The 26,672-nt window shown below is 43.1% G+C and overlaps 2 protein-coding genes across 4 annotated transcripts in view; one reads left to right on the top strand and one right to left on the bottom strand.

The window, feature by feature from the left end:
* The window catches only part of LOC115173728 (collagen alpha-1(XXII) chain-like), a 75,151-nt gene extending 65,936 nt beyond the window's left edge, over positions 1 to 9,215 (top strand). For both annotated transcript variants that reach the window (XM_029732078.1, XM_029732077.1), the window contains 13 exons: positions 10 to 63; positions 170 to 214; positions 892 to 945; positions 1,041 to 1,094; positions 1,375 to 1,428; positions 4,512 to 4,583; positions 4,783 to 4,818; positions 4,996 to 5,040; positions 5,131 to 5,310; positions 5,502 to 5,568; positions 5,685 to 5,867; positions 6,122 to 6,199; positions 6,402 to 9,215. In XM_029732078.1, the coding sequence (XP_029587938.1) occupies positions 10 to 63; positions 170 to 214; positions 892 to 945; positions 1,041 to 1,094; positions 1,375 to 1,428; positions 4,512 to 4,583; positions 4,783 to 4,818; positions 4,996 to 5,040; positions 5,131 to 5,310; positions 5,502 to 5,568; positions 5,685 to 5,867; positions 6,122 to 6,199; positions 6,402 to 6,595 (1,116 nt within the window). In that variant the 3' untranslated portion in view covers positions 6,596 to 9,215. The remainder of the gene's footprint in view (positions 1 to 9; positions 64 to 169; positions 215 to 891; positions 946 to 1,040; positions 1,095 to 1,374; positions 1,429 to 4,511; positions 4,584 to 4,782; positions 4,819 to 4,995; positions 5,041 to 5,130; positions 5,311 to 5,501; positions 5,569 to 5,684; positions 5,868 to 6,121; positions 6,200 to 6,401) is intronic.
* A 1,382-nt stretch (positions 9,216 to 10,597) lies between these two features.
* Positions 10,598 to 26,672, bottom strand: part of LOC115173727 (collagen alpha-1(IX) chain) — a 27,181-nt gene continuing 11,106 nt past the window's right edge. The window contains exons 6-38 of one of the 2 annotated variants that reach the window (XM_029732075.1): positions 26,452 to 26,601; positions 25,830 to 25,910; positions 25,102 to 25,119; positions 24,802 to 24,894; positions 24,587 to 24,622; positions 24,130 to 24,201; positions 23,644 to 23,688; positions 23,499 to 23,534; positions 23,327 to 23,350; positions 23,129 to 23,182; positions 22,792 to 22,863; positions 22,354 to 22,395; positions 22,012 to 22,068; positions 21,699 to 21,752; positions 21,496 to 21,549; positions 21,067 to 21,120; positions 20,915 to 20,968; positions 20,705 to 20,758; positions 20,527 to 20,580; positions 20,255 to 20,308; positions 18,423 to 18,476; positions 18,057 to 18,101; positions 17,905 to 17,958; positions 17,733 to 17,786; positions 17,361 to 17,486; positions 17,225 to 17,260; positions 17,075 to 17,119; positions 16,939 to 16,971; positions 16,642 to 16,788; positions 15,509 to 15,563; positions 15,210 to 15,404; positions 11,823 to 11,909; positions 10,598 to 11,613 (exon numbers count right to left, since the gene is read on the bottom strand). In XM_029732075.1, coding sequence (XP_029587935.1) covers positions 11,408 to 11,613; positions 11,823 to 11,909; positions 15,210 to 15,404; positions 15,509 to 15,563; positions 16,642 to 16,788; positions 16,939 to 16,971; positions 17,075 to 17,119; positions 17,225 to 17,260; positions 17,361 to 17,486; positions 17,733 to 17,786; positions 17,905 to 17,958; positions 18,057 to 18,101; positions 18,423 to 18,476; positions 20,255 to 20,308; positions 20,527 to 20,580; positions 20,705 to 20,758; positions 20,915 to 20,968; positions 21,067 to 21,120; positions 21,496 to 21,549; positions 21,699 to 21,752; positions 22,012 to 22,068; positions 22,354 to 22,395; positions 22,792 to 22,863; positions 23,129 to 23,182; positions 23,327 to 23,350; positions 23,499 to 23,534; positions 23,644 to 23,688; positions 24,130 to 24,201; positions 24,587 to 24,622; positions 24,802 to 24,894; positions 25,102 to 25,119; positions 25,830 to 25,910; positions 26,452 to 26,601 — 2,295 coding nt within the window. In that variant the 3' untranslated portion in view covers positions 10,598 to 11,407. The remainder of the gene's footprint in view (positions 11,614 to 11,822; positions 11,910 to 15,209; positions 15,405 to 15,508; positions 15,564 to 16,641; positions 16,789 to 16,938; positions 16,972 to 17,074; positions 17,120 to 17,224; positions 17,261 to 17,360; positions 17,487 to 17,732; positions 17,787 to 17,904; positions 17,959 to 18,056; positions 18,102 to 18,422; positions 18,477 to 20,254; positions 20,309 to 20,526; positions 20,581 to 20,704; positions 20,759 to 20,914; positions 20,969 to 21,066; positions 21,121 to 21,495; positions 21,550 to 21,698; positions 21,753 to 22,011; positions 22,069 to 22,353; positions 22,396 to 22,791; positions 22,864 to 23,128; positions 23,183 to 23,326; positions 23,351 to 23,498; positions 23,535 to 23,643; positions 23,689 to 24,129; positions 24,202 to 24,586; positions 24,623 to 24,801; positions 24,895 to 25,101; positions 25,120 to 25,829; positions 25,911 to 26,451; positions 26,602 to 26,672) is intronic. The other variant, XM_029732076.1, reaches the window with a different exon arrangement.

Below are 26,672 nucleotides of genomic sequence, written 5' to 3'. Positions count from 1 at the left end.
TGATCTCAGGGTAAACAAGGAGAGCCAGGACCACCAGGACAACAAGGACTCAGGGGAATGCCTGTGAGTAACTAAAACTGTGGGGATGATTATTTAACTGTGTGGTTAATGAAAATATAATTTCACTAATAATATTGGTGTATTCATGTTAATGATTATCTCCATGCAGGGCTTCAAGGGTCACAGAGGAGAGCCTGGACCACCAGGGTCAAAGGTCAGTCCATTGACTCCCATGTCACAATAGTCAACACATTAGATGACTAGGCCATAAAGTGTTGAATATGAATGTGGGCTTATGTCTTCCCTGGTCTGTCAAGATGAAATCATCTCACTCTCAAAATTGTGACACATGCCTACTCTCATTAAATCTCACTCAGCTCTCAGCTCTAGAATACGATATCTGCCACAGCAGTGTGACCAATAGCATGTCTCAGTATAGTGTGACCTTTATAGTGTGACCAATGGCATGCCTCATTACAGACACCACTGAGGCACTGAAACACAGTGCCAGGCTCACATCCCCTCCAGCCTTTTCTCTGACCGAGATGGACCAAGTGCCCAAGTGCATCACCAGAACACCTCTCTTAAGACAGAGGATTATGTTGGATTGACTCCTCTCTACCTCCACGTCAACCTATGGATTTTAAAGAACACATTGGATGTACTGTATAAGAGTGTCTCGCCTCTTATACAGTACCCCAGACTCGTAGATTCAAGCCATCAAGGTCAAGGCGTTGGAGTTTTACTCTAATCCCCATAGATTTTACCATTGAAGCCCCTTTCTATAGCTATAATCAAAACATTTTCTATAGAACAAAATTAGGAAAAGAGAGGCCTACTGTGAATTGATTGATTGCATTGATTAATATATTTCTGTCCTTAACCAATCAGGGTGAAGATGGAAAGGAAGGCCGTAGTGGACCAGAGGGTAAACCTGGCCAAGACGTGAGTAAGAACACCAATTTAGCCAATCATAGCTCTGTAATTATCAACATACAGGGAATGTCTCATTAATATATGTGTTGTGTTTGGTTTTGAAGGGTAATATTGGACCACTTGGACCAGAGGGCCTTGCTGGCCGGAGAGGGGAGAATGTAAGTCACCTTTATACTGCTGTAGACAAGCCTTTATCTGCTGACACTTAGTACACCAGACTTAGCACGATGACAACCTGGTTGATAGAAAGTGACACAAATGTCTGTCTGTATTTCTCTCTCTCTCTCGCTCTCTCTTTCTCCCTCTCCATCTCTCCCTCTCTACCCCTCTCGCTCTCTCCCTCTCCCTCTCTATCTCTCCCTCTCTACCTCTCTCGCTCTCTCTCCCTCTCTCTTTCTCCCTCCCTCCTTCCATCTCTACCTCTCAACCTCTCTCAAGGGTAAACCTGGTGAACCAGGACCTTCAGGAAAGCCAGGAGCCCCTGGTACTCCTGTGAGTGATTATTTATATACAGTAGTAACGGCTCTTAACATTGCATACATTGCTTCTGTGAAAACAGAAACATGCACATGCAGTGAAATGCTGTTTGTATTTCGTGAACACAGCAGTTTCCCTCTACTATGTATCTGGTCGTTATATCAAGCCCCACCAAGCCCTTGTAAATATGAATATTAATCACTTGCAGCTGTTTAGTCTTCCACCGCAAGATCTTTTAGGAGATTTAGCTCCAACAATAGCAACGTTCATAAGAACGTCAGATAGCTAAACGTTAGGTTAATCTCACCTAGTCCCTTATAACGAGTAGTGCTGCCTGTGAGATAATGGCGCCGGAAAGGATGGCTGCCGTTTTATGGGATCTTAACCAACCGTGCTATTTATTTATTTTTTCGCATTGTTTGTAACTTATTTTGTACATAATGTTGCTGCTACTGTCTCTTATGACCAAAAAGAGATTCTGGACATCAGAACAACGATTACTCATCTTGAATTGGACGAAGAATTTTTCTTTAATGAGTCGGACGAGAGGGATTTACTCCAGACACCCAAACAGGCCCTCATCCCCATCATTCACAGGAGAAAGAGACAGAGGATTTCACAGAAGGAGATCGGGGTGCCTTGTGAGGATCAGGCGATGAGTGGCTAATCTGCCTTTGCCATCGGTATTATTGGCCAATGTAAAATCGCTGGATAATAAAATGGACGAACTAAAAGCGCATATACCCTACCAATGGGACATTAAAAACTGTGATATCTTATGTTTCACAGAGTCGTGGCTGAACGACGACATGAATAACATACAGCTGGCGGGTTATACACTGTACCGGCAGGATAGAACAGCAGCCTCTGGTAAGACAAGGAGTGGCATCCTAGTATATTTGTAAACAACAGCTGGTGCATGATATCTAAGGAAGTCTTGAGGTTTTGTTCGTCTGAGGTAAAGTACCTCATGATAAGCTGTAGACGACACTATCTACCAAGAGAGTGTTCATCTATATTCTCTGTAGCTGTCTATTTACCACCACAAACCGATGCTGGCACTAAGACCACACTCAATGAGCTGTATACAGCCATAAGCAAACAGGAAACATTCACAAGGCCGCAGGGCCAGAATTATTACCAGGACGTGTACTCTGAGCACGAGCTGACCAACTGGCAAGTGTCTTCACTGACATGTTCAACCTCTCCCTGTCTGATTCTGAAATACAAACATGTTTCAAGCGGACCACCATTGTCCCTGTTCCCAAGAACACTTAGGTAACCTGCCTAAATGACTACCGACCCGTGGTACTCATGTCTGGTTCACATCAACACCATTATCCCAGAAACCCTAGCCCCATTCCAATTTGCATACCGCCGTAACAGATCCACAGATGATGCAATCTCTATTGCACTCCACACTGCCCTTTTCCACCTGGACAAAAGGAACACCTAAGTTAGAATGCTATTCGTTCACTACAGCTCAGCGTTCAACACCATAGTGCCTTCAGAGCTCATCACTAAGCTAAGGACCCTGGGACTAAACAGCTCCCTCTGCAACTGGATCCTGGACTTCCTGACGGGCTGCGCTCAGGTGGTAAAGGTTGATAACAACACATCCGCCACGCTGATCCTCAACACAGGGGCCCCTCAGGGGTGCATGCTCAGTCCCCACCTGTACACTCATGACTGTACGGCCAGGCACAACTCCAACACCATCATTAAGTTTGCCAATGACACAATTGTAGGCCTGATCACCGACAACGATGAGACAGTGTCAGAGTCGTCGTAAGGATTGGACCAAGGTGCAGCGGGTAAAGTGCTCATCTTCTTAATTTATTTAAAGATAACACTTGAACAAAATTAACAAAACAGTTCAGTAAGGCAACACAGGCTATACAGGAAAACAACCACCCACAAAACACAAGTGAAACAAACACAACTAAATATGGCCTCCAATTAGAGACAATGACAACCAGCTGCTTCTAATTGGAGGTCATTGCCAAAACTCCAACATAGAAATAGAAAACTAGATATAAACATAGAAATAGATAACATAGAACCTAAACCCAAAAACACCGAAACACACAAAACAAACACTCCCTGCCACGCCCTGACCAAACTACAATGACAAATAACCCCTTTTACTGGTCAGGACGTGACAGACAGCCTATAGGGAGGAGGTCAGAGACCTGACCGTGTGGTGCAAGGACAACAACCTCTCCCTCAATGTGATCAAGACAAAGGAGATGATTGTGGACTATAGGATAAGGAGGACTGAGTACGCACCCATTCTCATTGATGGGGCTATAGTGGAGCAGGTTGAGAGCTTCATGATTTGGCATGGGTCCTCAGATCCTCAAAAGGTTCTACAGCTGCACCATCGAGAGCATCCTGAAGGGTTGCATCACTGCCTGGTAAAGCAACTGCTCGGCCTCCGACCGCAAGGCACTACAGAGGGTAGTGCGTACGGCCCAGTACATCACTGGGCCAAGCTTCCTGCCATCCAGGACCTCTATACCAGGCGGCATCAGAGGAAGGCCCTAAAAATTGTCAAAGACTCCAGCCACCCTAGTCATAGACTGTTCTGTCTGATACCTCACTGCATGCGGTACCGGAGTGCCAAGTCTAGGTCCAAGAGACGTCTAAACAGCTTCTACCCCCAAGCCATAAGACTCCTGAACATCTAATCAAATGGCTACCCAGACTATTTGCAGTGCCCACCCCCCTCTTTCACGCTGCTGCTACTCTCTGTTATTATCTATGCATAGTCACTTTAATACTCTACCTACATATACATATTACCTCAATTACCTCGACTAATCGTTGCCCCCACACATTGACTCTGTACGGTACCCCCTGTATATAGCTTCGCTATTGTTATTTTTCTGCTGCTCTTTGTTTGTTTTTTGTTTTTTGGTGTATTTTTCTTAAAACTGCATTCTTAGTTAAGGGCTTGTAAGTATGCATTTCACTGTAAGGTCTTCACCTGTTGTATTCGGTGCATGTGACAAATACAATTTGATTTGAGTGTTCAACTACAGTATGACTACGCCATGTGAAAGTCATAAGTCCCTGTGTTTCTGTGTGTATTACAGGGTCCGGCTGGAGCCAAGGGAGACCCTGGGAACCCAGGATTACCAGGCTTTAGTGGTCCAAAGGGACCTTTGGTAAATAGGGATTCCTGCTCCTCAACGTCATTACTAGTGTGCTAAGCTACTGTTGCTACACCTCCTAGTCCTTCATGTTGGAACAGTCTGAGTTGATGTTCAGCCACAAGAGGATTTCAAGTTGTGATGCAAGCATTTCTGATTTGATCAAATGTATTCTACTTAAACGTCTCTTCCTTCCATCTCTCTATCTATCTAGGGTCCTGCTGGTCCTGTCGGCCCAGAGGGAAAACAGGTAAGAACCATTGAGTGATTGATTGATTGGTTCGTTTGTTGATTGATTTTGGAGACATTTCATTTTTCATCAGCTACTTTTAGTATCTTTACACTATGAAATGGATATGATGTGGAACATGGATTGGGAGATGTCTTGCCAATGACACGTTAAACAAACTCCTTGTCTGCTTCACAGGGTATGTCAGGCAGAGCAGGAGAACGTGGAGTCAAAGGAGAGAGGGTGAGTACATACAGGAGCATGCCCAACCAAAGACCATAAACAACATTGTTTATATTGTCTCTGAGTGTGTTTTGTTGGATGTCTTTGTAGGGCGACTCAGGTGGGAAGGGAGATAAGGGATCTGTTGGAGATCCAGGTATGCCTGGTAACCCGGGGCCCCCAGGCCGTAAGGGCCACACAGGGATGATGGGTATGTCCGGGCCCCCAGGAGAGGTGGGACTTACCGGGCCTCAGGGAACACCTGGAAACCCCGGACAACCAGGACCACGGGTGAGTAGTGACTTGAATACTTGCAATGGCTCCCCAGAGTTAACCGCCAGGTTTTAGCTCAGCAGGTTAACACAGTCTTGTTGTTTACAAAATGCCCTGGTTCATATCCAGCCACAGTCAAAGTGCTATAGAAAATATTACAGACATCTGGAAATCGATGACGTAAACATGCTAATTTCTCCTTCCAACAGGGAGAGTCAACATCACTGGAAACAATGAGAAGGCTGATCCAGGAGGAACTAGCTAAAGCGTTAGATGGTGAGACTGGCGTATTGTTAGGGACAATGGGACATTAGCGCAATCTGCAATGTGTGTTTTACCTCATATGAGCTGTGTAAGTCCTAATGGTGTGTGTCCGTGGGTTCCACCTCCAGACAAAATGGCGTACCTGATGGCCCAGATCCAGCCAGCCCATGTGAAGAGCACGGCAGGTCGGCCAGGACCTCCAGGCCCCTCGGGGAAAGACGGGAGCCACGGTCGCCCCGGACCCCAAGGGGAGCCTGGCATGCCAGGGCAGAATGGAGGAGATGGCATGAGGGGACCCATGGGTGCTAAAGGTAACTGATCCAAAGTGAAGACCCATTGTTATTGGTCACACATACTGTATTTCTTGGTTCAGATATACAGACACTGTGAGAGCATAATACTAAAAAGTGTAATATTGTCAAACCACTACGTGAGAGGTTTCAGGTTTCCACAAAACACATTTTTACCAACCATTGATATTCGTTGCCTTTCGTGGTCTTGATTTAGACACTGTCTGTAAGAACATCATTGTGAGTGTTGTGTCTGTCATCTCTGTGCCATCCAGGTGAGAGAGGATCCAGAGGAGACAAGGGAGAAAATGGAGTTGGACAGAGAGGAGAGACTGGACCATCAGGTCCTATAGGTACAGTACTGTTGATCTATTATCAATAGAATGTCTCTATTACAGCAATATCATTCTAAATGGAAGATTGTTTGTGTCCATCTTGAGATCCGTAGTTGCTAAACTATGCACTATCCAGCACGAGTGGGGTGAGTGACTGACACTTGAACTTCCTAAGAAAGCAGCAGTTGCTTCAGTGTGACTTTGCTACTCCACCCCCCAGGTCCAGCAGGTATGCCAGGCTATGGTAAGGACGGGCAGCCCGGGGCGGCTGGAGCTCAGGGAGAAGCAGGGAATCCTGGCCCCCATGGCCAGCCAGGGCCCAGCGGACCCCCAGGACAGTGTGACCCCTCCCAGTGTGCCTACTACGCTAGTCTGGGATCACGACCCCACACCAAGAACGTCAAGGGGACTTAAAGAGACAGGGACACACTAACTGCTTCTGAAATGGCAACCAATTCCTTACATAGTGCACGACTTTGGTCAAAGGTAGTGCACTATAAAGGGAATAGGATGCCATTTTGGATGCAGACCGAGAGCTAAAAGTCCAGCTATTTATGAACTGGGATGTGTCAGGATGAACCAAGAACTTTTCTTTCTATAAAAATATATCTCCTTAGTTTGGAGAGGAGCTCGAGAGAAGTGTTCTGCCTGCCTGCCGGTCAGAATTAGTTTGTTTTTGTTTTTGTTGTGGGGGTTGGGGGTGAAATGACCAGGGGAAGTGGGTGCGGAGGGTTGGTTGGTGTCTGATATTTGGTAATGTTATCATCAAGAATTACGTAATTTGTTCAACTTAGACGGACTGCCATTGTTCTTATCCGGCTCGTAGGACCATGTAAAAGACCACCGACTACAGTCATGCTTACTGGGCTTACTGGGCCTGGGTTCAAATACGATTTGTTTTCGCTTGATTGAGCTTACCTGGCACAATGGAACCAATGGAATAGTTGTCAAAAGTGCAAACCCTGCTGATCTGGCACTTTAGGCAGGCTCAATCAAATACTCAAAACTATTTCAAAGAAAACAAATACCATCTGTACCCATGTCTGGTAAAAGATGGAGCCGCAGTTACAGAACGGCCATTTATACCATAATAGCGTTGTCAGTCTCCCAACATACACAGTCGTCAGTCTGGTATGGGTTTAACATTAGACTCAACCCATCAGTCAGTAGCCACATCATTGATCCAGCAGTAGGCAGCTCCTCTGAAGTCAACTGGTAGTGATCCAGTCAAGTTATTTCTATTGATGGGAAGGGAACATTAGCCTGAATGGGAAGGGAACATTAGCCTGAATGAGACACAATCTGAAATGTCAATATTAAGCTTCATGGATGGATCTTTAATGAGGCTGTGGATGGTGGTGAACGACTACATGCTTTGTTTTGCCTTGCCTGTAAGCTTCTAATAGTGCAATTGTCTTGAATAATGAGAGCCGGGCCACCAGTACTGGACAGGGTGAATACTGAACTTTCACATTCTCTGGGTATCTGTACAATTACTATCTTGACCTTTCTTACAATCTAAGATAGTGTGTCAACAACAAAACCATTTGTGACAGCTTTAATTGCCTATTGTACAGTGTTTGTTCATTATTCCTCCAAAGGGAATCCAACTTCATGAATGGAAAACTACAAAAGGAAAACTACATTTCCCATTTCGTTTCTACCTAAGTGTCTCTGGCGATTCCACAGAGTCTGCCAGTAACCAGTCTGGAGAGAGAAGGTATTAAAACCACAGCTTTTGTTCCACTCGTTCCTCAAACGTTGCTTGTTTCCTTGCTTCACGCTACGTTCTCTGTAATGTGCCACTTCCCCCTGCTCATTAGCCAGTCCCCCTGTGGCACAGGCAGGCCAGGGACACAGTGACTCAAATAAAGACATTGTTTTAGCTAAATCGTTAAGTGCTATACAGCATGAGTTACTTCTTCCCTGTTCTGTGATTGGTAAAGTCAGTGTGTATTCTGTCTGAAGGATGTCTTTCATCACTTATCCCACGTCCCTGGTGGACCAATTATACCCTCTCTAAAACTCAGAAGATGAGTCGAGGGAGAGTCAGTAAAAAATAATACAATAGATTACTCACTGCTCACTCTAGGGGAATTATTTTGGCTTGAAAAATGAGAAGAAATGTAAGACATCAACATTGAGGTTCCGAAATGTTCATCAGGTCACCAATAAAGTAAAATAGATACAGTATATTGTATTTTAGGCCTTCCTTATATGGATGTGAGCCTGGATCCAGCATGTATTTCTAGAACACAGTAAGAACACCCACAGTGTTTCCAGAACCCAGGCCAACACCAACAGTGTTCCAGAACCTAAGCCAACAGCCACAGTGAAAACACTGCTTGGCCATCTGCACCTCAGGTCACTTCACTGAAGGTCGTCCAAAGTGCTCTCCAGAATATTTATAGCTAAATATACAGTGTCTACATTGCCCACTGTACTGTAGCCTATAAAACTGTGCCTCATGATCCATGGCAGTCAAAGGAACAGAGACAGTATACTCTTCACTGACTTGCATACACTTTACTACCACATCACAGTGGAGACTTCGTTATGAATTACGTTTCAGGATGCCAGAATGCCAAATAGGAGAAATATAATAGTAACATAATGGTTTTGTAAATTAAAAACGCTTGTTAGTCCATTGATATGAGCATTAGAATGTCTGATGTTTGCTGCCAGTGCTCCCCATAGAAAATAATGCAGAAAGTGCACGTTTCTAATTATGTTTGGCTTGTTTCCTGATTTCATCTAAATTTGTGATAATTCAAAACAACCAACTGTATGTAACTGATTTAAAGTTTTTGTTAATTCTACTGTTAAATTATTCACAGTTTGAAATACCAGTAGCTTACCGTATGTGGAATGTTAAAAATGGTTTTACGATGGTAATCCTTACCTGTTTATCCTAAAAGATTGGTGCTAAAATATCCTAAATTAGTGGCTGGTATGTTTGTACGTATTGGAAAGGTGTATTATGTACTGTATCATGTTGTAATAAAGACTGGAACAGATAATTTTTTTAGAAAAAGGCTTTTCCTTTCCTTTGTGAGTAATCTTGCTGTGTCCTCTTATAAGTGCTGGTATGACTTGTATTCTCAATTGTTAGGTTTCCTACTTAACCTCGTTGCTCAATGTCTAATACTACCAGCTAATTTACCAGTAGACCCTGCAGGCATATGACAAGTTCATTGCTTCTTTTGAATGTCAATCGCAACTTCTACAGACCCAATGAAATGAACAGTAATCGGTCAGTTTTAAATGTTCTCCCGTTATCGTTTGCATAGCATGCACAATTGGCAGTTCTGTAAAATATCTAAACAATTTTTATTGCTAATCATAATTGTAATTTTTCTGAAACGATCCATCGTGCAGCTGTTGGTATGTTAGTGGTTTATGTACAACCTATAGCCTATTATTCTAAGGGATGCTAGTAGATCCATGATTAGACCAATGAGGACAAATAGATGCCGTTGAGGGGGGGCGATGGGAGGAGGGGGAGGCGGAAGAGGAGGTGGGAGATGGGGAGGAGGGGGAGGAGGAGGTGGAAGAGGGGTGAAAGGGGGAGGGGAATGGGGAGTAGGGGGAGGGTGAAGAGGAGGAGGGGATTGGGGAGGAGGAGAAGGGGGAGGAGGAGGCAGAAGAGGGGGAGGAAGAGGAGGTGGAGGTGGAGGAGGGGGAGGAAGAGGGGGAGGAGGAGGTTAGTTCTAGCCTGCAGTAGCCCAATCTCCTGTTTCAGCCAACGGCCAGCAACCTTCTAAAGGTCATATTGACTCAATAAATTAATCTCTGGTGTATAGACTCAGAGAATGGGATGTTGACTCTCCTCTCTCAGTAACTAGGCAACGGTGGACTGGAAGACCCTGCGGACGTTTGTAACAAAGACTGATCAAACTGGTCCCCTGGAGGTCTTGCTCCATCCCCTGGATGTAACAGCTTCAACAGATAGAACTCTCCAATGGTAATCATGATGTCACAAAACATCTCTCAAATGGTAATGCTGAAAGTCACAAAGCTGTCAATACATAGTATTTTGGGCCTCCCAAGTGGCGCTGCGGTCTAAGGCACTGCCTTGAAGTGCTTGAGGTGTCACTACAGATCTGACACGGTAGCCAGGTGTACGGTTTTCCTTCTGATACATTAGTGCGGCTGGCTTCCGGGTTAAGTGAGCAGTACGGCTTGGCAGGGTCGTGTTTCAGACAATGTATGGCTCTCGACCTTTGCTTCTCCCGAGTCCATACGGGAGTTACAGCATTGGGACAAGACTGTAACTATCTATTGGATACCATGAAAAATGGCATGATATATCTTCCCTGGAGGGCCAATATAAAAAAAATGGATGAACGGTTTGTTCTAAAATGCTTCCCTAAAGATAAAGGTAGCTGTTCACAAAAAACAACTCAAGGTCTGATGTGCAATATTTCCCAAACAAAACAGTTTATTACATTGTTAGAAAAAACAACAACAGGGAAAAACATGTGTACTCGTACTGTACAACTTCTGTATAACATAGACTATCCTATGTTCAAGTGACTGAATGAAAACATCAACTACCAATATCTGTCTATGGCTCATCATGGTAGTGGACTTTTGCCGTTATTTATTTGTTTATTGATCAATATTGAAAAAGAATGATTCCAAAGCGCAGTTTGAGGTTTTGTTATTTGTGAAAGGCTGAACTTCGTACTGTACATGGTGCTGGTGAGGACATTTTTTATGAATTTATTTAAACAAGGAATTAAACAGTACATGAATAGAAGTAAAATACATACATTATTTACCTTTGTGTTAGTTGAAAACCAACACATTGCTCTGTTTGTCTACCTGAATCTGTGGGTATGAATGGAACAACATGAATTTAACAATACGGTCATTTTAGAAGTTTGTGTAATTTGTCTTCGGGACAGCACTTGGGCCATGATGGGCCACTGATCAGTTGAAAGGCTAGCTTAAAATCAATAGCAGCTGTCTTAGAATGCATAACATCAGATAAGCTCTCTCCACAAAAAAAACTATGCATCAGGCAAAAATATGAAAAGCTAGAAAAATATCTATACAGTATTCTAAATGACATTTGCCTTGTCTCTGTTTCTCTTTGGTTCTGTGGTGCGATGAGGGAAACATGTGAAGACTCCCATGTATTACCACTCCTGAACTGGGTACCTCACGTCTGTCTTGCTGCTGCTAGAGATGCAATGTGTTCCGAGCTTCTGTTTGTGTTCCTCACGGCCCTTTGCTGTAGCTGGATTTCTTCCCCCCACTCATCATATAGAGAGGTGGGGGCCTGCCTATACAGTTTGAGGGGTCACAATACCCTGGGGCTCCTGTAGCTCCCCTGGAACCAGAAGCACCTGGGCTACCATTAACACCGTCTTTACCGGGAGCTCCATCTTTACCGTCCTTCCCGATGCCAGGGACGCCAGCCACACCTGAGAGACAAAGGATGAGGGAGATGATGGCAACAGGTACTGAACAACGCCTCGTCATGTCTATGTGTGACCAACTGGGTTCAAACCCAGGTCTCTTGAGCGACACCAGACTGTGTTAGCCTGCTGAGCTAAAGCATTGGCATAAACTTGAGGAGCTAAAATATTCAGGCGTTAAGATAAGATAAGAATGGGGGGAGGGGTGGTGTTACCTTGTGGGCCTGGCTCGCCTGGACTTCCTGGGATTCCCACTCCGTTTTCTCCCTTATGTCCTGTATCCCCCTTTACACCAGCGTCACCTACAGAGAAGAGGAACATTTCTTTCACATGTTGACATTGACTGTCTGAAATGGGCTATTATCACCACAGGAAGTATTTATTTGTGTATTTTTGTTAGTGTGTAGGTGTGTGTGTGCGCGCGTGCGCGTGTACGTCCGTGGGTGTGTGTCAACAAAAGGGATGCAATTAAAAGGATTTAGCAGAGAGGGATTTTGCTGTGTTGTCTGATTTAGCCCTGGATGTGAATGCATGACTCAAGCCCATCTACAAAGAACAAACTGTACAAACACACTGTATAAGCTCTTTCAGAGCACTAAGCAGGGTTGGGGAGGTTACTTTCTAAATGTAATATAGTTACCTGTCCAAAATTGTAATCAGTAACTTTTGGATTACGAAAACTCAGTAACGTAATCTGATTACATTCAGTTACTTTTAGATTACTTTCCCCTTAAGAGGCATTATAAGAAGACAAAAGTGTATGTTACAAATTGAACCACGTCTACTGCAGGATAAATCAATGTTAAAGTTTACATAGCTGGCCATATATGGATGTTACATATTACTTTATGGATTGGATATGTACGCTTCTTCTAACCCATCACTTTCTACAACATATAATAATATGATTAAATCATATCTTTACATTAAAAACCAAAGTCTATCAGAATTCCAGTCATTCTAATAGATGTTATACCCCTTGATCATCAAGAATAGGACTTGGATATATGGAAGTATAGATTAGCCAAATTGTTTTACCTGAGCATAACCCCAAAACTAAAGACTTGTTAGCCAGCTCTACTCTGTTGTTTATGATTTTGTTGTCATGGAGGACTGATTGGGCTCATTGATTCGAGTTGAAAAATAAATGCTGTGCTCAAGGAATGGCATGCTTTGAGCACTACTGAAAAGTGCTATTTACATGTGAAAAATGAATGCCATATGCTGCATTTGCTATAGGCCTATTGTTAACCTTTTTGTTGGTGACACTTTGATATCTTGATAATATGCAGCTGTTTAAAGGGCAAATCCACAGATGAAACAATTACTACTCCCTTCACAGAACAGCGCAAACTGGCTCTAACCAGAATAGTAAGAGGACTGGGAGGCCCCGGTGCACAATTGAGCAAGAGGACAAGTACATTAGAGTGTCTAGTTTGAGAAACAGATGCCTCACAAGTCCTCAACTGGCAGCTTCATTAAATAGTACCTGCAAAACACCAGTCTCAACGTCAACAGTAAAGAGGCGACTCAGTGATGCTGGCCTTCTAGGCAGAGTTGCAAAGAAAAAGCCATATCTCAGACTGGCCAATAAAAAGAAAAGATTAAGATGGGCAAAAGAACACAGACACTGGACAGAGGAACTCTGCCGAGAAGGCCAGCATCCCGGAGTCGCCTCTTCACTGTTGACGTTGAGACTGGTGTTTTTGTGGGTACTATTTAATGAAGCTGCCAGTTGAGGACTTGTGAGACGTCTGTTTCTCAAACTAGACACTCACATGTACTTGTCTTCTTGCTCCGTTGTGTACTGGGGCCTCCCACTCTCTCTATTCTGGTTAGAGCCAGTTTGCCCTCTGTGAAGGGAGTAGTACACAGTGTTGTACGAGATCTTCAGTTTCTTGGCAATTTCTCGCATGGAATAGCCTTCATTTCTCAGAACAAGAATAGACTAACGAATTTCAGAAGAAAGTTCTTTGTTTCTGGCCATTTTGAGCCTGTAATCGAACCCACATATGCTGATGCTCCAGATACTCAACTAGTCTAAAGAAGGCCAGTTTTATTGCTTCTTTAATCAGGACAACAGTTTTCAGCTGTGCTAACATAATTGCAAAATAATTTTCTAATGATCAATTAGCCTTTTATAATGATACACTTGGATTAGCTAACACAACGTGCCATTGGAACACAGGAGTGATGGATGCTGATAATGGACCTCTGTACGCCTGTGTAGATATTCCATTAAAGAAATCTGCCTTTTCCAGCTACAATAGTCATTTACAACATTAACAATGCATACACTGTATTTCTGATCAATTTGATGTTATTTTAATGAACAATAGTTTTTTTTTTAAACAAGGACATTTCTAAGTGACCACAAACTTTTGAACGGTCGTGTATATATCCAAAAATGTATGTAGCAACTACATATTGCTCCTTTAAGTCTATCAAAAGTGTGCGAGTTTGAACATGTGTCCATTAGGCCTATGGATGTATTTTTTTATCAACATGAATTAGAAAGCACCACTTTTATTCCACAGACTGGGATCTGCACTGTGCAGCTGTTGCAAGAGCACATTTTTCACTGGCTGTCCAGTGGTTTCAAAAACAATGATTGATAGGCAGTTTAAAGTTCTTGAATTCAACCATTATTGGGTTCAAATACACCTTTAGATTTGTGAACAGCCATCCACAACAACCACAATCCGTAAAGCTCAAATAGCTAAATGAGAGAGCAGCAGTGTGATTCACATCAATGCGCTATGTAGATATCAATAATAAGTGATATCCGTATCGTCGTAGACTACACCACTGATGTCATCCTTACCTCCAAGCGTTTATTCAAATTGGATAATCTTTGGATGCCGATAGCAGTCGCACCATTGGAAGACAGCTTGGACTGTACCCTAAAAAAGCCTATTCCTGATCTTTTCCTGCAATCCATTAAACCCATTTGGTGTGTCATCATAGTGGTCTCTAACTTCTGGTCAGACTCACTCAGGTGGAACAAACTTAAACTTGCGCCTTTTTTCAATGCTGATTTGAATGTCATTGAGAAAACAGAGAAGTGTCCAAATCTCCTTTCTAAATTTAAAAATCATCCTCGAAGTAATCATCTAGTTTTTAAAAGTATCACTAACATGATTACAATATTTTTGCTGGTAATGTACATGTAACTGATTAGTTACTGTTTTTTTGTAATCCCTTACATGTAACGGATGACATGTAATCCGTTATTCCCCAACCCTGGCCCTAAGCTACTGTACTGTGGCGACAATGAACCTGGAGGCCAGACAATGCAGTATTTCTCAAAAATATTGAAATAGATTTAAATAGATTGCATCCGTCAGTACGGCTGTGGGCCCTCTACAGAAATACACTATAATGGACAAATAGAAGGTCTAACTATTTGTACTGTGTCTATACTTTTCTGGTTGGAGTTTCTATGTTCTCTACTGTACACAATGAAATGGCCAGTTCCAAGATGGCCGAAGTATTCCATTGGAATGATCAGTTCTTTATACATTTCACCTTTATCTAGCAAGTTATTGATACATCATTCCCCCGTTATCTTTGACCATCTTTGGGTATCCACCTAGTCCTACCTTGTTTTCCAGGTGTGCCTGGTAACCCAAAGTATCCAGGTGGTCCCTTCATTCCCATCAGTCCTCTGGGACCGGCCTCTCCTGCAGTCCCTGCTGGGCCCGGTGGACCTGCAGGGCCCCGTAGTCCTGCCATGCCAGGAGCCCCGATCGCTGCTGGTTTCTTTAGGACCTCTTTCTTAAACTCTGCTAAGTGTTCTAGATGGAGAGAATTATTCAAATGTCAGTTGAACAAAGCACCCTACATGGCAGTCTGCCTTAAATGATTGTTACAGTGTGTAGGCTACACAATATTCACGTACCTTCAACAATTGCTGAGCATAGTTCGCGAAGTTTGATATCATTCATTTTAGGACCCTATTGGATTTGGAAGGGTGAAAAGTATATTAATTAACATCAGTGTGTTTTACAGTCGTCCTTCACTTGCTTGGAAGAAGGTAATTACAGGTAGGCCTCTAGGCCCAGGTTAAAGGTAATTACAGGTAGGCCTCGATGGCTCAGGTTAAAGGTAATTACAGGTAGGCCTCTAGGCCCAGGTTAAAGGTAATTACAGGTAGACCTCGATGGCTCAGGTTAAAGGTAATTACAGGTAGGCCTCTAGGCCCAGGTTAAAGGTAATTACAGGTAGGCTTCTAGGCCCAGGTTAAAGGTAATTACAGGTAGGCCTCTAGGCCCAGGTTAAAGGTAATTACAGGTAGGCCTCGATGGCTCAGGTTAAAGGTATTTACAGGTAGGCCTCTAGGCCCAGGTTAAAGGTAATTACAGGTAGGCCTCGATGGCTCAGGTTAAAGGTAATTACAGGTAGGCCTCGATGGCTCAGGTTAAAGGTAATTACAGGTAGGCCTGTAGGCCCAGGTTAAACATACTTACAGGTAGGCCTCTAGGCCCAGGTTAAAGGTAATTACAGGTAGGCCTCGATGGCTCAGGTTAAAGGTATTTACAGGTAGGCCTCTAGGCCCAGGTTAAAGGTAATTACAGGTAGGCCTCGATGGCTCAGGTTAAAGGTAATTACAGGTAGGCCTGTAGGCCCAGGTTAAACATACTTACAGGTAGGCCTCTAGGCCCAGGTTAAAGGTAATTACTGGTAGGCCTCTAGGCCCAGGTTAAAGGATCTTACAGGTAGGCCTCGATGGCTCAGGTTAAAGGTAATTACTGGTAGGCCTCTAGGCCCAGGTTAACGGTAATTACAGGTAGGCCTCTAGGCACAGGTTAAAGGATCTTACAGGTAGGCCTCGATGGCTCAGGTTAAAGGTAATTACTGGTAGGCCACTAGGCCCAGGTTAAAGGTAATTACAGGTAGGCCTCTAGGCCCAGGTTAAAGGATCTTACAGGTAGGCCTCGATGGCTCAGGTTAAAGGTAATTACAGGTAGGCCTCTAGGCCCAGGTTAAAGGTAATTACAGGTAGGCTTCTAGGCCCAGGTTAAAGGTACTTACAGGTAGGCCTCTAGGCCCAGGTGATCCATGTAACCCTCTCTCTCCCTCCAGTCCATTGGCTCCCTGGGGACCAGTCAAACCCTCATGACCCGGCTGCCCTGGTCTACCATTTTCCCCGGTATATCCCCTCATGCCCTTCTCTCCAACCTAGAGGTGAGTGGACAACACAACACGACTTAAATGTTAACTGTATACCATACAGCATTCAATTATTCCACCAACCAAACAACCAACCAACCAACCAATTGATTAACCAACCAATCAACCAATCAATTAAACTGTGACATTGTTCTGTACCTCTCCTTTGATCCCAGGAACACCAGAAGGACCCTATAAAACAACAATAATCGACTGAATTAGGACCATTGTAGTCACTACAAATACAAGGGAATACTAAAGCTAGATCAAATGTATCTCTCAGTAGAACATATACCTGGTCTCCTTTGACTCCAGAATCTCCTGTAAGACCTGGATCACCCTGAGGACAGAGGTTAGACTGTCAATACAGATACTGTATCTTACAAAAGACTACTGTCTCATTGTTCACATGATATATGGTATTGATGTGAATCCATGGACTTACTTCACTTCCCTTTGGGCCAGAGGGGCCAATAGGACCCTAGGAACAAGACACAGGAAAGCAGAAGTCATTCAAACCCCTTCATCTACAAACTGACAACTATTACTAAAACAATAAACTACTACACATCAGGACTCACTTGGTCTCCCTTGTGTCCAGTGTGACCCTTCAGTCCCTTTTCGCCAGTGTCACCTTTGTCCCCTTTGTCACCCTGCATGCCTGTATCACCTGTGACCCCCACTGGTCCCTGCTTTCCGGTCTCGCCCTGGGGAGAGGGAAGCAGGATCAATAAGACTCATGGTTATCATTAAAGGCAATCTAATAATTGTGGGTTTAAGGAGTTTAGCTGTCAGCTCATTGTTACCATCAGACAGGGATTGTTATTGATGAGCAGTATGCATGGCAATCATAGTTGAATATATGAATAAAAAATTACTACTGTCATGTAGATTTAAAACAGACTATTATAAACTGTTGAAATTGAATAAAATGTAAAGAATTGTCAACTTACAGTAGTTCCTTTGTCTCCTGGTTTTCCATCTTCTCCTGCTGGTCCAGTTGCCCCCTAAACAAACGACAGTGTTTTTAAGCATCTTCAGCACCATCAGTAGAATATGGATTCACAATCATGGCTAGCAGTGTTGACTGATAGTAAACACTTAAGTGTGAAATTTGATACTCACTGTTTTCCCAGGAACTCCGATTGATCCTACTGGTCCGTCAGCTCCTGTGTCACCCTGCACAAAAAGCATACTGTTTACAATAGACAAACACAAGAAATGAAACTGTATCCAAGACACGCACGCACACAGACACACACACGCACACATTTTACCTTGGCACCTCCAGCTCCAACCAGCCCCTGCTTTCCTGGGAAGCCCTGCAGAAACAACACACAAGATATCCTCAGAATACCGTACAGTATATTCTTCTTTTTGAGAGCATTACAACATAAGGGATGGACTACTTCCTTGTTGTGTTGTTTCTGTTGATTCTGTTTCCCCTGCTTTGACCTCTGACCTGTATAAATGTTTTATTAATCTGGTCTGTGGTTTGACTGGAAGGCAACTAACCGCTATATTGATTTTCATAGCTTTTTCTTTCCTTTTAATACCAACAAAAGGTAATCTAATTTATAATTATATTCTTAGATTAATTATATTTATTTTATACAAGCGTCAAAGATTAATATTAGACTCACTGGAATTCCGACCATACCCCTGATTCCTACAGTCCCAGGAACGCCAGCTTCTCCCTGTTGGAAAGATCACAGGTATGTTCACAGGATAACAGATTGATTTCTTGACAGATCGTGTAAGACTGGATATATTATCTTTATTTAAACTGTACTAACTAAGTATACTAATCTATATATACAGTTGAAGTTGGAAGTTTACATACACTTAGGCTGGAGTCATTAAAACTCATTTTTCAACTACTCCACAAGTTTCTTGTTAATAAACTATAGTTTTGGCAAGTTGGTTAGGACATCTACTTTGTGCATGACACAAGTAATTTTTCCAACAATTGTTTACAGACAGATTATTTCACTTATAATTCACTGTATCACAATTCCAGTGGGTCAGAAGTTTACATACACTAAGTTGACCGTGCCTTTAAACAGCTTGGAAAATTCCAGAAAATGATGTCATGGTTTTTGAAGCTTCTGATAGGCTAATTGACATCATTTGAGTAAATTGGAGGTGTACCTGTGGATGTATTTCAAGGCCTACCTTCAAACTCAGTGCCTCGTTGCTTGACATCATGGGAAAATCAAAAGAAATCAGCCAAGACCTAAAAAAAAATTTGGAGACCTCCACAAGTCTAGTTCATCCTTGGGAGCAATTTCCAAATGCCTAAAGGTACCACGTTCATCTGTACAAGCAATAGTGCGCAAGTATAAACACCATGGGACCACGCAGCCGTCATACTGCTCAGGAAGGAGATGCGCTCTGTCTCCTAGAGATGAATGTACTTTGGTGCGAAAAGTGCAAATCGATCCCAGAACAACAGCAAAGGACCTTGTGAAAATGCTGGAGGAAACAGGTACAAAAGTATCTATATCCACAGTAAAACAAGTCCTATAGCGACATAAACTGAAAGGCCGCTCAGATAGGAAGAAGCCACTGCTTCAAAACCGCCATAAAAAAGACAGACCACGGTTTGCAACTGCACATGGAGACAAAGATCGTACTTTTTGGAGAAATGTCCTCTGGTCTGATGAAAAAAAAATAGAACTGTTTGGCCATAATGACCATTGTTATGTTTGGAGGAAAAACGGGGAGGCTTGCAAGCCGAAGAACACCATCCCAACCGTGAAGCACGGGGGTGGCAGCATCATGTTGTGGGGGTGCTTTGCAGCAGGAGGGACTGGTGTACTTCACAAAATAGATGGCATCATGAGGATGGAATATTATGTGGATATATTGAAGCAACATCTCAAGATATCAATCAGGAAGTTAAAGCTTGGTCGCACATGAGTCTTCCAAATGGACATTGACCCCAAGCATACTTCCAAAGTTGTGGCAAAATGGCTTAAGGCCAACAAAGTCAAGGCATTAGAGTGGCCATCACAAAGCCCTGACCTCAGTCCTAAAGAAAATGTTTTGGCAGAGCTGAAAAAGCGTGTGCGAGCAAGGAGGCCTGCAAACCTCACTCAGTTACACCAGCTCCGCAAGGAGGAATGGGCCAAAATTCACCCAACTTATTGTGGGAAGCTTGTAGAAGGCTACCCGAAACTTAAACAATTTTAAGGCAATGCTACCAAATACTAATAGAGTGTGTGTAAACTTCTGACCCACTGGGAATGTGATGAAAGAAATAAAAGCTGAAATAAATAATTATCTCTACTATTATTCTGACATTTCACATTCTTAAAATAAAGTGGTGATCCAAACTGACCTAAGACAGGGCATTTTTACTCGGGTCAAATGTCTAGAATTGTGAAAAACTAAGTTGAAATGTATTTGGATAAGGTGTATGTAAACTTCCGACTTCAACTGTATGTACAGTAACCATAAAACGTAGACTGACCTTAGCTCCATCCTCTCCAGGGAGTCCATCCATGCCGTCTGCCCCAGGAGTACCCTGTAATCACAGTTCATCATTGACCACAACAACAACAACAGCAACAAAACCTCAGCGTCATAATAACACTCATAAAAAATAAGAGCAATGTTACACAATATGAATTGTTCAGGTCAATCTAACTATACAACTAACACTACAAAAGGATCCTGCATCCATCTGATGACTTATTAGTAAGGACATAAGATCAATTTATGTTGTATTGTTTGTGTACTCACAGTGTCTCCCTTTGCACCAACAGGCCCCTGATCTCCCTGAGGACCGATGGCTCCCTGAGAAACGCCCATGCAATGAACCATGCAACAATTTAGGTGAACAGAAAGGCTTGGAACAAAACCATATTTAGAAAGCCCAGTAAAAACACTAGAGATACTGTAGAAGAGAGGAGATACTCACATCATCACCTTTTTCTCCCTCCAGACCCTGACGTCCACGAATGCCCTCCATACCCTAACAGAAAACAAGTAGTCACTACAGAAGATAATGGCAGACATTTTTGGAAAACACCGTTCAGCCCTAGGTATTGTCAACCACAGTCTGTCCTCCAGTCATTGATTGAAAATGGCAGTTATAATTGACTGAGTTGATTAAATGTGTAGTGCTTACAGGAGAACCCGGTGGTCCGGTGGGTCCTGGGATGCCGTTGAAACCAGGAGGACCCTGAGAGGAGGAGACAACAAGAATGGTGAGTTTAAGACCCTAAACACTAAAGTAGAACATTTACAAGGCTTGTAGTAAATATTGTTTTAAACCCTTACCCTGTCTCCTTTATCTCCAGGACTACCAGGAAAACCAATAGCGCCTCTTTGTCCCTGGAATGCATTACAGATGTGAAAATGTATTCTATTTAATAGGATTCACAGTGATGCACAGCAAAAACATTAAACAGTTATAAATGGCTGGTTGTATGACCAATTTGACTTGAAGCAAAAAATCTTATGTATCATCTCTGAATGTGCATTTTGTGCTTTAGGCAGAAATCCTATGTAACATTATAGTCTGCTCAAAATACCAATATCCATGAGAGGCAGAAATGTTGGCATGCTCATTCCCTATGTCCCGCTTGGAACAGGAGAAAATAGGTGTAGAAAATACAAAAGAAGTGACTGGGATTTTCGATTTCAGACAGTGAAGTAGAATGTCAGCCTGTATGTGTTGGTATCTTTCAGAGCAAGGACGGTTCTTACATCATCTCCCATCTTGCCTGTTAGGCCCTGCACCCCAGATGGTCCTGGCTCACCCTGTGGATTAGAAACATGGGAAAAACACAAATACTCACATCTAGCGATTTGTGTGCTTGAATAATCAAACCTAAGCACCCAATGTACTTAAGCACATTGTCAAACATCACACTTTTTCACTAAACATTAGAATTGATTGCTTGTCATACCTTTTGTCCAGCTTCCCCTGCAGCTCCATTATCACCTGGTAATCCCTTGTGTCCCTGGAGATGACATAACAATCCAGTTCAGACTGAATATCATCAACTATCAGAAGCTCACATTGGTGGTTCATACAATGATTTTCCTCCTACAATGTAAAGCGCTTTGAGCGTCTGGATAAGTCATACATCAATCCATGAAATGATCAGATACGGGTATCAGAGAAAACCAATGGCCACAATGGTGTGAATAATGATAAGGGATCTGGTGCCCAAAGCCAGGTATGTATTTCATCCAGTGTCTGTCACTAAGATTCCTCACCTTCATCCCTGATAGCCCTGGGTTTCCCTGTGGTCCAGCTGGACAGGCAGCAGGGCACTGCAGACAAATGTAGACAGACACAGATATAACATTATCCCTACACCTGCAGGGGGTTTCACCTCCTCGATAGCCACTGACTGAAGAACACTATAGCTACCAATGTTCCACATGCAGATTTGTCAGAATGAAATGGCAGCAACAACAACAGTGTCTTAGGGAATTGTGAATTAAGCTGAAGTGTAGTTATTACAACAACATTAGGCTGAACCACCTAGTCCCACCATCTAGCAGACCCTGTGAAAGTTGGTTTAACCCTGAGAAAGATGATAAAAAGAGACTCACATCATCCCCACTCCCCTCAGCTTTTCCAGCCCCAGGTGGTCCCTTAAAGACAACAGAGTGAGTGACACAGTACATATCTTTATGGAGTGACATCTAAAGCAGAGTTTAGATGTCCACAAACACTACAGTAAAGATCTCCAGTGTTTGAGGCTGTGCAATCAATGTCCATTAATGCAGAAGTGATACTGATTATCACTCTGCGTCAGGGTTAAGATGCCACCCTAAAAGTCGGAGAGAACTCTTATGACAGTATTGATCAAATAAATAGTTAGGTTAATTAATGAGAAAGACCAAAGAGACAAAGCCACAACAGAGAGGAACATTGGTCAAGACTCCAAGTCAGAAAAACAAAGGTCAATTCACACAGAGAGGATACAGATGTGGAATTCACCAATTTCAGGTTAGATCCAGAAGTCAGAGGTTAGCATCAGTACTTACCACAGGTCCAGGTGGTCCTGGTAGACCAGCGGGACCAGGGAGACCCAGACCCCCTCTAGGCCCAGGGGGACCCTGATAACAATATGGACTGTTACAGTTAGATATGAAACACACAGAGAATGTCCTACTAGACACCGAAAAGTCTGACATATCAGTAATGTATGTTACAAAATCGTCCGCAGACTATCAAAAGGAGCAATGATAAAGTGCACTATGACTGCTATGACACGTAGTGCAGAATTCCGAACATATCCTGGATGTTTTTATTGCTGGATGTGTTCTGTTTAATCAGTCATTACTATAATCATTACTATGTGATCCTTATTTGAACACTGACCTCAGGCCCAATGTTACCCTCGTCTCCTGGAGTTCCTGCTTTCCCAGGTGGGCCCTGTAAGGAGCAACATAAACAAGTTATGTGATTATTCTATAGCCCATTAGCAGGGCTCGATTAAAATACTGTATGCTGTCTTAATGCTGTTTAGAACACGGGGTGAAGATGATGTAATGATGTTGAAGATTTTGTAGTACATACGGGGGGTCCTGCTGTCTCAGGGCCCTGGGAAAAGAGATAAAAAGCGATCAGCTACATCCTGTTATTTAGCTATAGAAATGAAGTGGTCTGACATATTCCACGGCTTGACGGCTATAAATATCACAAAATGTTCCCATTAATATATAATGATCTAAAAATAGTGAATACTTACGGGAGAGCCTGCTGGTCCAGGAAAACCTTGAAGTCCCTGTTATTAGACACAGAACAGTACAATATTAGTTAACATTGTCCCTGCTGTTAAAGTTATTAGCAACATATTGTTTCTTTAGTAGGTTCCGTGAAGAAAAATAACTCACTCTCTCACCCACAGGTCCTCTTGGGCCCATTGAACCAGGTACTCCCTTCATTAAAAAGAGGAGAAATCATTGATCTACAAACTAAAACATTCTCTCTCCACTAGTTTGAATTCTAATAATATCAGTTGTGGTGGAAAGATGCTGTAAACGGTTCAATGGCCAAAGCTAATATATAAGGTGATAGAGAACAACCCTGTCTTGCTCCACAAGGCAAAATAGAGGTTGAGTGTGGTACAGGTAGTGTGTGTGGTACAGGTTGAGTGTGTGACAGGTAGTGTGCGTGGTACAGGTTGAGTGTGTGACAGGTAGTGTGCGTGGTACAGGTTGAGTGTGTGACAGGTAGTGTGCGTGGTACAGGTTGAGTGTGTGACAGGTAGTGTGTGTGGTACAGGTTGAGTGTGTGACAGGTAGTGTGTGTGGTACAGGTTGAGTGTGTGACAGGTAGTGTGTGTTGTGTGTGGTACAGTAGGAAGTAGTGATACTTACAGAAGCTCCTGGTAAGCCAGGCAGGCCTCTCTGTCCAGGCAAACCGATCTCCCCCTGGTCACCTTTGGCCCCCTGAGTTACAGACACAACAGTCGGCTGAGTTACAGACACAACCAAAGCCACACGTAGCAGACACAACAAAAGCTAAGTATGGTTCTGTACAGAAAGAAATCTGACAAACAGCTTTATCATCCATCTGCATTGCTCATCACCGTTGCTAAGATACACCGTGGCAGTGCCGGTCAGCGTTTAACTTAATCAATGAAAGATGTGCAATATTCATCAGGACAGACAGAGCGAGATAAGGGGAAGGCAGGGTGGAGGAGAGAACACTGATCTATTTTTGCAGTTAAATTGATTGTAAGTAATGACAGGTTGAGCTGCAGGATGGAAACAAAGAGTTAAATAAATACTTAGAGAATGAAACACATTTAATAATATGACATCTCCTACTTACAGTAGTGCCAGCACTGCCAGGTGAACCTGGAAGGCCCTGCAAGTAAAAAGAAAGACATTGGTTATCTGTTCTAGTCATTGAGAATAGAGAATCAAGAAAAGTGTTTACTGTCTGTCGAAGATGCAGTTTGAGGCAATATCCAGCATGGTAAATGACATAATGCGATGGTTCATTTTTCATTGTATATGTAGTTTGGATGGGGTGGATAGACTTACATCTCTCCCGTCTCTGCCGTCCTCTCCTTGTGGCCCCCGGGGCCCCTCAGTGCCAGTGGGACCGGGAGGGCCAGGGACAGGCTTGGGGTCAGGCTGGAGGGTGAAGAGACAACACAGTCGATGAGTACATGACAAGGACTGAAGGCCACTCTGAGGGGAGTGAAGAAATGTCTTACTCCAGCCAGAGTTTGATTGTGCCACTAAGGTAACAAAGCATCGAGGCAATCAGGCAACAGAGCATTGATGTAGATTATTTGCCCCAAAAACACCAAGAAAAAACAAGGTAGAAAAGATAAATACCTCAGCATTGGCATACATCTGAAGAAGCAAGAGAAATAAGAAACATGTAGAGTTAGTGAAGTAGTCACACCACCTTCACCCAAAGTGTCAGGAGAAGCTAAAGCACCTGTCCAAAAACAATAGCTGTGAGCAGAATCATATAGGCTCTATCTATGACTCTGGCTGTGAGCATATCATGCTGTCATTGACATACAGAACCCCATAGTAAGCCTATAGTCCCGTAGTATACAGCGCCCCTGTACCATTTTAGTGTTGGCGTACTGAAAATATACTGCTGTACGCAGAAAAGTTACCCTCAAAGCTAGAGGGAATAGACCAAATTGATAGACATATTTGCATCATAAAGACAGACGGGAGCTTTTCATTCCGCAGTCTATGGGACAATAGGACTCTGCCCACTTATAACAGCATGTACTCTAATCTACAATTCTGACCCGAGGAGTCAGACTTTAATATGCTGCCAAAATGAAACCACTTTATGAAATGTGTCTAGTCCAAATTGAGAGTGAGAGTTGGCAGTATTCTCTCTGTATGAACATAAGTGCTTATTTGACATATGTATTGTAATCATGGCACTCCTACAATGGTATAACAGGCCATCCTATCGCTTCACAATTTTGCAGGTGCAGATTCACAGAAGCCAGTTAGTGAAAGTTATGTTGCTGGTCAATATGAACCTAAAACCAAAGCAAGTAAAGACCAGGTGGAGCCAAGGTTGTTGTTGTTACCTCTATGGCAGGCAGCTCCTGGCAGTTCTCTCTATTGGCTCTCTTTGGGTCGCAATGGATCAGCATCCACTGGAGTTCAAACTAGAACGAGACAATGGCCTGATATTGATCATTTAACATAGCATTGAATAGCATTGCATGGTTTAACATAACGTAACCTAACATTTTTCAACTTCAATCAAATATTTTTTGGATAGAATCATATGACACTAAAACTATACCTATGCTTGCCTGTGGTACAGTTCTTATAGCTCTGTTTATGTTCTCTACGAGCTGAATGTGTTTAAAACCTGCATTATCCTCAAGGGAGATTTTTGAGTAAAGGAACATGATTTTGTGGTAGTGGAACCCCACTGAGCTGCAGTTCTGCTGTGGCAGCAGCACTTTAGAATTACAGCCGTGCTCAGCACACATATAAACCCATACCCTGTATGGTAGATAACGCTTACTGTATAACATAGCACCGCTGGGGAACCAATACCTTCTCAGCCTTAGCCTGATCCCAGATCTGTTTGTGTGGTCTTGCCAACTCATATGGTTATTGTCATCCCTAACAATGACCACAAGAGTTGGCAATACAGCACAAACAGATCTGGGACCAGGCTATCCCTGCCCCACTCACCACAACAGAAGCATCAGCGTCAACGTCCAGCCTCCCAATCAGTGTATCTCCCTCGGTGTTGACGAGGCCTTTCCCCTTGATAGGCTTCTTGTCCACGGGCTGACAGTCCACATACAGGGTGACCTGGTCTCTCTCCACCCCAATCATCATCTGTAAGGATATGCTATAGGGTTACTGTTGTTGATCCTCAGGGGCCACTGTAATTCATGTCATTGGGAGAC

This window comes from Salmo trutta, chromosome 34 (genome assembly GCF_901001165.1).
Source record: "Salmo trutta chromosome 34, fSalTru1.1, whole genome shotgun sequence".
NCBI classification, from domain to species: domain Eukaryota; kingdom Metazoa; phylum Chordata; class Actinopteri; order Salmoniformes; family Salmonidae; genus Salmo; species Salmo trutta.
This window is presented reverse-complemented; position numbering and strand designations above follow the sequence as displayed.